Genomic DNA, 10,153 nt, shown 5'->3' with positions numbered 1-10,153 from the left:
TGCATATACATTTTTCCCTTTTCTCCGACACGGCTACTCTTACAGAGATGCTTATGGCCGTCTCACAGTCAAACACAGCCCACACTGGTCCACAGCCATGCCTTGCTACCACACCGTGCCAGGATCAGCGTAACCAGTTTATCACTACCAAAATGTAAAGAAGTGAAAAACACAAGTTAACATTACACTACCCAAAATAATACAGTTCCCACTCTCCCAGTTGGTTAAGTTCAGTTGACATCTCCAAACTGCCCTGAGGTCATCAGGGCTACGACGGCTTTGATACTCAAAAGACGAAGCCTGTGGTTTAAACTGAAGTTTGAAAGACAGCAGACTTAAAGCAGCCTTTGATAATAATACATTTTAAAATTCTGTCACTTTTGGATCCTAAAGAGCATTTGCCTTTAAACAAATATTTTCATTTAGAAGTTGACCATTTTCTTCATGCATTCTAGTCAGCTAGGATCTGAGAGCGTTCCAGCTTCAGTGTTGTCTGTTGATGTTGGGATGTACAAAGACGTGGTCATCAGCAGCTACTGCAGAGAGACATCCCTGACCACACACTAAATGACAGAACGTAACACTGGCAGATATCCCCAAATATCCTTTTACAGCACATCAAATACCTGAAAATCGAGTTCCAACAAAAAAACCTGTACTCATCAGTGTTTAGTGTTTCTTTACTTGAATAACATGGAGGCTATATTTTCAAAAACATATCTGCAGAGTTGGAAAACAGCTGAAAGTTGGAAAACTGCCATCCTTCAAACATCAGCTTCCCCTTGGCCTAAATAAATCAAGTGGAATAAAACTGCTCGCTGTCAGGATGCTGGTGGCAGGCACAGCATGGACCAGAACCCTAAAAACATATTTACACTGACCTGTCATCAACTCAGCTCCTTTTCTGTCTGTGACTCTTGTTCACTGACTGGAGAGCTGAGGATAAACTGCTTCTGCCCCCAAACGTAACATATACAAGCCTTTTTAAAAAATAGACTGCTTTAAAATCATCTTTGTGTGGGGTGTGTGTCTGTGTGGTTGTGCGTGTTAGTCCCGTTTCCAGTCATAGACTTCACATGTGCGCACGCTGAACTTCTCTCCTCATTAATGCCGTCTACCTGTTCTTTATGCTCTGGACCTGATGCCCCCCCACTTCTCTGGATCCACAGCCAGCGGGTACAGCATGAACCTCATTTGCAACACGGAGGCTAAAAGCTGTCTGGGAGGTGAAAGGTCAAGAGGAGGCGGTCTGCTGGAATCGTCTCAAGCAGCGACCAAAACATTAAGATCAGATTGCACGGTCTTTTTCCACAGAGCACAGGCACTCTTAACATCTGCTCAAGCATAACTTTGATAGTGTGTGTTGCTGCCGATTCCAGATCAGGTAGTCCAGTCTCGTCCGGAGCCAAATGTTGACTCGACCACAGACTCTAGTCCGAGCTGTTCTGCAGCGTGTCTGAGCCTCAGCTCCAGCTGGTGCTCTGGAGTTCTTGGCGGAGCCAGGAGGGCAACGGCTGACCCAACCGGCTCAACAAACGCAGGAGATCCATGTTGTGCTCACGGTAATACTCTGCTAGAAAGGCACGCGACTGCAAGCAAATGCACACAGAGACACACACACAGACACACACAGGGGTGAGATTCACAGCAAGTTTTCTCAAGTGTTGTTGTTGCAAGCATGAAGCAGACATGGTGGACTGGCGTGCCAATATTACACACTTTGTTGTGATGTCAGGTTGGTGTTCAACAACAGAGGAACTTCTTTTTAATTCATTTCTGTGGCTGTGTCATTTCCTAAAGTAGTGTTTATGCTACTCTAAAAGGAGTGTGTAGATTTCGTGTGTGTCGATACCTATTTACACTGTGTTGTGCTGGAGACGTGAAATAGGTTAACTGACAGGTTTGAAGTTGTTCACACAGAGAGCAGACTACTGATGTCAGTGGAGAATCGTCAGACTGCTTTCAGCTGTGACTCAAATAACCAATCGCTATAACCAAAACGTGCTGAAGAGCATCTCTGAACACGAGAGAAAAGACCATAACAGGTGCATCCCTGTCACAGACACCATTAGATAGGAAGCTAATGGTTTTGCTCAGTTCGGTTTTTGCTCTTCCAAAGGTCAGCTGTTAACGGATTGCTTTTGCTACTAAAAAGCCTAAAAGTTAAAAAGAGGTTATAGTACACAAGATTCCCCCCCCCCAAAGAGCTTGTGCTCATCAGAAAACGAGTAGGTGAAGCAATCACAGTGCACACGTACCTCAGAACTCAACTCCGGGTACTTCCTGCCTTTACTCTTTCCCAGACATTTGGCCCGACCGCCCTCCACTCGCTGACACCAGAAACCTTTGCTGTCATCATACCTGCAAAGACAACGCATGTTCTTTGACGCCGCAGCAAACACGCCCCACACAGGCTATACATTTTTACATGCTTCTGCGTAAGGCAAGTCAGAAAAGAAAGTGACTCTTATACATGTTTATATGCAGGAGTGTTACGAACATTAAAGCCTGGGTGTAGTTGAAGATGGGGGTGACACCGAGGAATCTCTGTATTCCCTCCATCACCAGTACTGGGTTGGACCGCAGCAGCGCCCCATCAACAATGTGCAGCTGAACACGATTATAGAGAAAGAGTGTCAGCAACGCCTGAGAGAACTACAACCATCGTCCAATGCATTCGCAGCTGTGTGTGTTACCTGGCTGGCTTGGTAATGTTGCAGCCAGCGGTCCAGGTGGAGAGCATATGCCCCAGGGTTAAGGCAGTGTCTCTGAAGGGCCAGCAGATCCCTGGGGGCTGAGGCGCCCGCTGTAACTACTTCATGGAAAGTGTGGTTAAGGGCTACAGGGTCCTGATGAGCCCTCTGGTGCTGTAGTTAACGAAACGCACACAAACACTAAAGAAATGCTATGAAAAAGCCTTTGCAGCCTCACTGTGAGCATCCTCACCTGGTACCAGGAGTAGGCTCTGTCAGCCGGGTTAATGAGCACTGCCAGGACCTTGGCCCTGGGGAGCAGGGCCGCAGCTCTTTTAGGGGCTACTTCTGTGTCAAAGTAGTTGGCGCTCTTTTCAAACATGAAGTCTGTGCTGACATTGGAAGGGAATGGGAAGAAGTCCATGTACCTGAGGAGAACACACACGCACACCATTACACAACTGTACTGAGGTGAATGTGTGTTTTTTTTTAACAAGAAATATTTTAAAGTGAGCAGCTTTTACAGTTTTGTGTTGCTTCTTAATATAAAAGTGTCCAATTTATAAGACAACACAACGTCTTTGTGTGGAATCGGTTTTCCTGCTCTCGTTTGCTGTTTTAGCTGTTTGGTGGTTGTTGAAATAGTTTTGTCTTTAACCCGAGATTCTGGCATTTCTGGCTAAATACATTTATATTTAAAAATAGATTTGAATCGATAAATCGATTATTGAACCCAACTCCTAGTGTGTGGGGCTGTACCCTGTAGGTTTATATTGTTAGACAGTAACATTACTTATTAACCCTTTAAGACCTACCATAGAACCAAGTCTGCCAGAGCTTATATTATATTATATTTTTACATGCCGTGGAGCCGTTTTTGGGAGCATTTCAAGTTGCTATACATCAATACAACCATTATAGCCCAACTCTTAATAATATGTTTGCATTAAGTGCATAGTGATTACATAAATTGCAAAAATGTGCAATAAACTACAAAAAATTTGAAAATTTTAACATATATTTCTAGTTAGAGAAATTTAAGAGGCTTATCCTTCAAAACTGTAAATACAAAAAAGTTGCACAAAATAGTTTCCCACCACAGGAAATTTATTTTGAGTGTCTTCATAGTTTTATTTTTGAAATAAACCAATTTTTATAAACTGCAGGAAAAACGAAAATAAATATTATAATGCAAATTTGCAAAAAAGCAGCATATGCATCAAAATAAACTATTTCCAGCAGTGCAATATGAGTCCTAAGCATACCAGAAACGACACAAAGTCATAAAGTCAAAGATAACTTTTAAAAACACCAGTATAGGCTCATGAGGCCCTGATGGTAAAAAACTACTTTTCTGCGAAAATGATGTCACTTCCGGTTTCGGGCAGGTAATGGCGGACATGCAATAGCTCACTCTGACGTCTATTCCAACGTAGGAAGTGTTACAAACAGCTGATCGGATCGGCAAAGCGTGTTTCTGGAATATTATGTTTTTGTTGCTGCAAGTGCTTTTTATGCAGTTTTTGCAAAGTTATATGTGGAAGGAAACTGTGACCGAGGACAAGCTGATGGCATAAGATGTAAGTACAACTCCTCCGGTTTCATATGCAAAAAAAATGATTGCGCTAGCTCACGTGGTTGCAGAGCTACCGGGATTTAAAAATAGTTACACAAAACAGAGCGTGCCCGCTCCGACCGGCTTTAAAGGGTTAAGAAAAGTGTTCTGTGTAATGTGTGTAATAATTACTTTGAGTAACGACGCAACAATGATCGCAACAAAGAGTGGAAAAAGCTCCAACACGAGCAAACATTTGACCGCTCAGCATGTAATTAATTTGCATGAATGTCTTTGACATGCTGACTCAAAGCAATTCCCATCACTAGTGTCATTCTGAGTTTGATGGCAACAACGTGTCTTCAGAAGCTGGACAGTGTATCAACGCCTCTTCTTTTAACTACAGTCTATAAAGGTGACTGAAGGAGAGCAGTTCCTGGGCTTCAGAGAGACGAATGTTGTGTTCTTTTGGTTTAATCTGGCTCCAAATGTTTTTCTTAAATGTGAGCAGCTGTCTCAGTCCTCCTCTTCCTCCAGCTCTGAACTGAGCTGGGTTGCTCTCTGTTCTGTACTGTGATTTATTAACCATCGAAATACACAAAGGACTTTGCAAATGACTCTGAGTTATTGGCTGAAATCATGCCTAAATATAATAAAGCTCTAATAATTAGAGATCTTAACGTACATGCGCGCTGGCTCGACAGCATTAACTGACTCGCTAACTTCATGCAGTGGTCGTCCGGACCCACAGAAGAACGTGAACACAGACTGGAGCTCATTTTATCTCACGATGTGTGTTTCAAACAGTGTTTTCAGATCACACGCCTGTGTTCTTTGCATTCACTGCTGCGCTTTTCTCTGCTGACTTTGATCAGAACTTTGGAGCTCAGCTTCTAGTTTTATTCCACCTGCCAAACGATATCAGAGTCAGTGTCTCCACTCAAAACCAGACGGTCTAAAACGAATCCCACCTGGATTCTTTCATTCTTTCTGCTTTAGGCACATTTGTTCTTGTTGTTTTTAACACTAGCCTTTTCCTCAAGGGTGCTTCCTAAAAGCTTTAAAACAACCTGGCCCGGATCCCACTGTGTTATCCAACTTTGGGTCCATTTCCAATCTTTCTTTTCTTTCAAAAATTCTCTAGATAAATGTTTATAGCAAATTGAAGGCCCTTTAAATAAAAAATAAAATGAAATAAATAAAAAAACAAACATCCTTGGCTTGTTTAAAGTCTGGTTTTAAGTCTCTTCATGGAGCAGAATCAGTCCTGCTGACGGGCCACTGCTCACTGTTGGTCCACAACAGTGATGGCTAAGACGGGTCTCTTACCGAGACCATGTCACCTATGAAGAAGACCACTGCCGGACCACCACATGTCCCCTCCATGACATTCTACCCCAACTCCCGTGCCGACTGCACAAGATCACCACCACATGGAACCCACCCCACAGAAGACGCAAACCAGGCTGCCCCCATACAACATGGCGGAGGACTTTCATTGGTGATTTATGCGCCTGGGATGAGGCCGAAGCAACCGCAGCTGATCGATTACGCTGGCAGAGATCTGCCACCCAATGCGGAGGACCGAACTCTAAGTGTGTTTGGTCCTGGTGGGCACAGTATCTAAGGCCTCCAGTCACAAACCTGGGTTTTATGATGGACGGTTAGATTGGACAGTCAAATAACTGCAGTGGTGAAATCCAGCTTCTTTCAGCTGAAACAAGTGGCAAAAATAGAAAAACTGTTGAAAGATCACTTTGAAACAGTAATCCATGCCTTTATCACAACTCTGGATTGGATTACCACCACTCTCTATATGTTGGTGTTAGCCAGTCCTGCCTCGTCTTCAGCTGGTGCAAAAGGATGACTTAACTGGAAAACAGCAAATTACTTCTGTTTTATACTCACTACACTGGCTGCCCGCCCATTTTAGGGTTCATTTTAAAATTCTTTTATTTCTTGCCTTGCCCATCTCAGAACTGCTGCACTTGCACTGTCCTTCCCGATTGCTCTTGGATGTGCCGAGGGCACAAGGCTTTTGCCGTAGCAGCTCCCATTAGACCGGCCTCTGCACTGTCCAATTTTAAGATCCACCGCTTCTGTTGTTCGATCTCGTTTGCACATCATCAGGATGGGAGCGACTGTTCCCCCAATAATAAACCAAAGGGTCCCTCTCCTCGTAAGTCTGGAGAATATATCCAGGTTTTCCGAACAGAATTTCAATTTTGGATTGATCCGACTTCAGAACAGTTTTCCATTTCCCCATCCATCCATCTTCTTCTGCTTATGTGGGGCAACAAACTAACAAAGCTGCTGTTAAAGACCAAACAGGGAATGTCATACTAAAATGAAAATGGACAGCAGATTATTTTTAAAAAAGTAACGTGGGACATTTACGCATTTATGCACACAAGTCATGGCAGCGCCGCACAGATGCAGACTTTCCTTTAAGGCTCTGTACACAGTGAACAGGGTGTGTGTGTGTTTTTACCAGTCAATCCCATTGTGATAGTTGGCGCCACTGAAGAACTGGATCTCCTCAAAGGTGGTCGGGCTGGGGAAGGAGCTGGTGATTGCAGGGTGGATGCTCAGGAATGAATGAAGTGCTGTAGTACCTTTGAGCAAACAAGACAATTAAAATAATGAAAACAGAGAATGAAATAAGACAGATGAGAGGAATCTATACCTGTTTTTTGTGGTCCAATGATGAGAAACTTTGGCAATCTGTCACAGGTCTTCTCTTTAGACCAGATATCTTTGTGTCTCTTATCATGGCAAGGGTTCTGAAAACAGAAAACATCCACACAGTGTGTCATCGTCCACGACGGGTGAAAGTTATATTACGGATATTATACACGTTACATTTTTAAATAAATAAAAGGGACATGAATGGTTTTGTTTATCATTTCATCACATACTCCCACATCACCCAAATCTTGAAGTAGGCATTTCCAAATTGTACAAAAGATGGGGGAAAAGAGTAGGTAAGGTAGATTTTAGATGTAATACTTAAACTTTTAAGATTCGAAATCATGAATGAATTTAAATTTTACATATTACACACCGTAGTCAGGGAAAAATCCACTGATCAGGTTATTAGCAAAGGTGCAATTAATGTGTATTTACAAAAACCCCACAAACCCCTAAACTAGATGCTTTAACTATAATTGTACATTCACTGTTTGTCCTTACATCAAACTCCTTGTGCACAGAATTACTGCACTTATCATGAATCTGGCACTTATGCCTTTTTACCTACTAACATAAAAGAAAATGCATGAAGACTTTTTCATTTCTAAAATAAAACAATACAATAAAATGTATGTAAAACAATAAAATAATACAATAACAATAAACAATAACAACAATAAAAAACACTCTTTGTTGTGAAGCTGTCTTTTAACTGTTGCTTTATTTAATGATTTATAGTGGTTAGGTGACTGTGTATACAGTGAAGTGAAAACAGAAACTGGATTTTGTTCATAGCCACGTCACAAAAATACATTTTCTGAAGAAAAAAAAGCCCCAAGTTTTAAAAATGACCACATGAATCAACCCACCTGCCAGAGCGGGTCTCTCTCATCAGGAAAGAGTTGGAAATACCTCTCGGCAAGCTGGACCGGTGGTAACGTTTGCAGCCTGAGGTTGGTCCAGCACTGGACAAACTTCACCAAAGACTCAAACGTGTACAGACCCAGACGATCGTTGCCATAGTTAGACAGATGGGTCATGAAGATACTGATCTGGATTGAGAAAGTTAAAAACATGTTATAACATCCTAAGCTTTTATTTTTATTTCATTTTTAATTTTGTGTGTGTGTGCGTGCGCATGTGCGTGTGTTCACCTTTTATTACATGTTAGCATTTTATGTTACTTAAATTAAAATATTCAATAATTTAATTATATTTGAATGATGACAATAACGAAAAAAAGCTGACAAACTTTGCCAACTTTAAAATTTACTTTTTCCCTCGAATTTCAAATTTTGATTAAGATGTTTGACATTGGGAATTTACTATCACACACTGCATGTTATATCCACTAAATCTCTCCATTATCCCCTTATTCTCATGTCTTAACCATCTTGTTTATTTTGTTAATATCATTAATCTTTCTCATCCTGTTTTGTCTTAGTAGAATTGAAGAAAAAACCTTAAGTAAATGATAAGCAATGGTTAAGTCTGCAACTTCTTAGTTAGAGCTTGGTGCTTGTTTTTTGGGAGCCATTTTTGTTGGGGGGGGGGTCACTGCCAAGAACCTTACACATCTACTTAATCTTCTTTTTCCTGTTCTGGACTAACACGCATCTGTTGCTTAATTGTTTTGTTCTATCATTTAAGGCGAGTGTGCACAATGTCTGTGCTGTAGGAATCAGATTAGTCAGATTTAAACTTTCTAAGCTGGAATGTTAAAGGTTTAAATCATCCAGTCAAGACAGCGAAAGCTTTCTTCCATATCATTAAGCACCATAACAGTGCTGGAGACCCACATCAGGGGGTTTTACAATGCCGTCTCTTTTCACGGTGGGGGGGCCAGTGCTTTTCCAGGTTAAAGGACAAGGGATTTCTATACTGATCAGCCAGAGCACTCCCTTTGAGGCAGTCCAATGTTGTAGCAGACAAACAATAAACATTAAATCTGCTTTCAGGGTATAAACTGGACCTCAATAAAAGCTTTTCCTCTTAAGTAGTAAAGCAAGTTTGTTAGACTTCACTAACTTGCCCTTAAGGGTTAAAAAAACCAAAACAAAAAACCCCTTAAAAAAACAACAACAAACAAACACACAAGAATTTGATTACACTGCTAAACCAATTGAAGCGGTCCTTCAGCCACTGGACACCATTTTCTAAGGATGTTATTAAAAATGACTATTTTACCCCAATTTTTAAATTTATTTATTTATTTTTATACCTCTTCCAGGCTCTACCCATTTTTATTTTATTTTCAATCAATCAAAGCTTTATTCGCCCCATGCAGGTTGCCCTGTAGTATAATGGGACCCCCCCCCCCCCCCGACCTTTTTTTCCCCAATGTGTTGCATTCTGTTTTGTCACCTCACACATGGCAAGGTAAACACCCAAGACCAATCTTCAAAAACCTAAAACTGAAGGGGGGGCTTGCACTTCAACACTTTTTGTTTTTATTATTGGGCCGCAGACATAAGATGTCTGGTGTTTTTGTATTTCTACCTCACTCACAGTGGCTATCCTGACTGGGTGACTATGGAACTACACAGCAACAACAGTACATCTTTTCTGGCTGTACTTGGTTCTCCATTTTCATCTCTGTGGTGAAACACTCATTGGAAATATGGGGCAAGTTTAGGAAATACTTTAACCTCGACCTTTAAGTTGAGCTCACTGAGACTCAAACTCGTCTGAGATTTTTAGCATATGCACTTACGGTATCAATTTGAACCTGCTACATCACCTTGGTCTTTAGTTATTGCAATGACAAGAGTTTCAGAAAACTTGACCTCTGATCTTCACCTTGAGGTCAAGGTCACTAAGAGGGGGTGGAAGTGACACCCACTCTTAGTGGGCGGGGTAGAAAGAGTGGGGTAAAAATGACAACACTTAATTTTACAGGGTGAGTCCATCTGAAGCCTTTTGCGTGTCCAAGTTGCATAAAAACTAGATGGTAGAAAATGTGAACATTTACAATGATTGCTGTCAAAAACATTTTCATGTTAAAAACAGTTTTACATGCTTTAGTTTACAGTACTGTGAAACTGTCTCCGTTTTTTGAAATTTAGATTGAAACTGGTTTGATGGACCATTTTTCAAAAAATATACATCTTGAAAACTGAAAAATGAATCTGAAATTTCACAGCACTCATTATAGATGTCCAAACTTTGGACTCTAAAATTTGTATGCAAATTGGAGGTCGAGCAGGACATTTTC

General features: G+C 41.3%; 1 protein-coding gene across 1 annotated transcript in view; it reads right to left on the bottom strand.

The window, feature by feature from the left end:
• Positions 1 to 530: 530 nt before the first annotated feature.
• The window catches only part of ndst2a (N-deacetylase/N-sulfotransferase (heparan glucosaminyl) 2a), a 31,775-nt gene continuing 22,152 nt past the window's right edge, over positions 531 to 10,153 (bottom strand). Inside the window, exons 8-15 of the mRNA XM_006808302.3 lie at positions 7,809 to 7,991; positions 6,935 to 7,031; positions 6,740 to 6,863; positions 2,947 to 3,121; positions 2,697 to 2,867; positions 2,501 to 2,610; positions 2,259 to 2,361; positions 531 to 1,589 (exon numbers count right to left, since the gene is read on the bottom strand). Coding sequence (XP_006808365.1) covers positions 1,464 to 1,589; positions 2,259 to 2,361; positions 2,501 to 2,610; positions 2,697 to 2,867; positions 2,947 to 3,121; positions 6,740 to 6,863; positions 6,935 to 7,031; positions 7,809 to 7,991 — 1,089 coding nt within the window. The 3' untranslated portion in view covers positions 531 to 1,463. The remainder of the gene's footprint in view (positions 1,590 to 2,258; positions 2,362 to 2,500; positions 2,611 to 2,696; positions 2,868 to 2,946; positions 3,122 to 6,739; positions 6,864 to 6,934; positions 7,032 to 7,808; positions 7,992 to 10,153) is intronic.

This window comes from Neolamprologus brichardi, unplaced genomic scaffold (genome assembly GCF_056152115.1).
Source record: "Neolamprologus brichardi isolate AB-2024 unplaced genomic scaffold, ASM5615211v1 NODE_ptg000033l+_length_6344489_cov_1, whole genome shotgun sequence".
Taxonomy (NCBI): domain Eukaryota; kingdom Metazoa; phylum Chordata; class Actinopteri; order Cichliformes; family Cichlidae; genus Neolamprologus; species Neolamprologus brichardi.
This window is presented reverse-complemented; position numbering and strand designations above follow the sequence as displayed.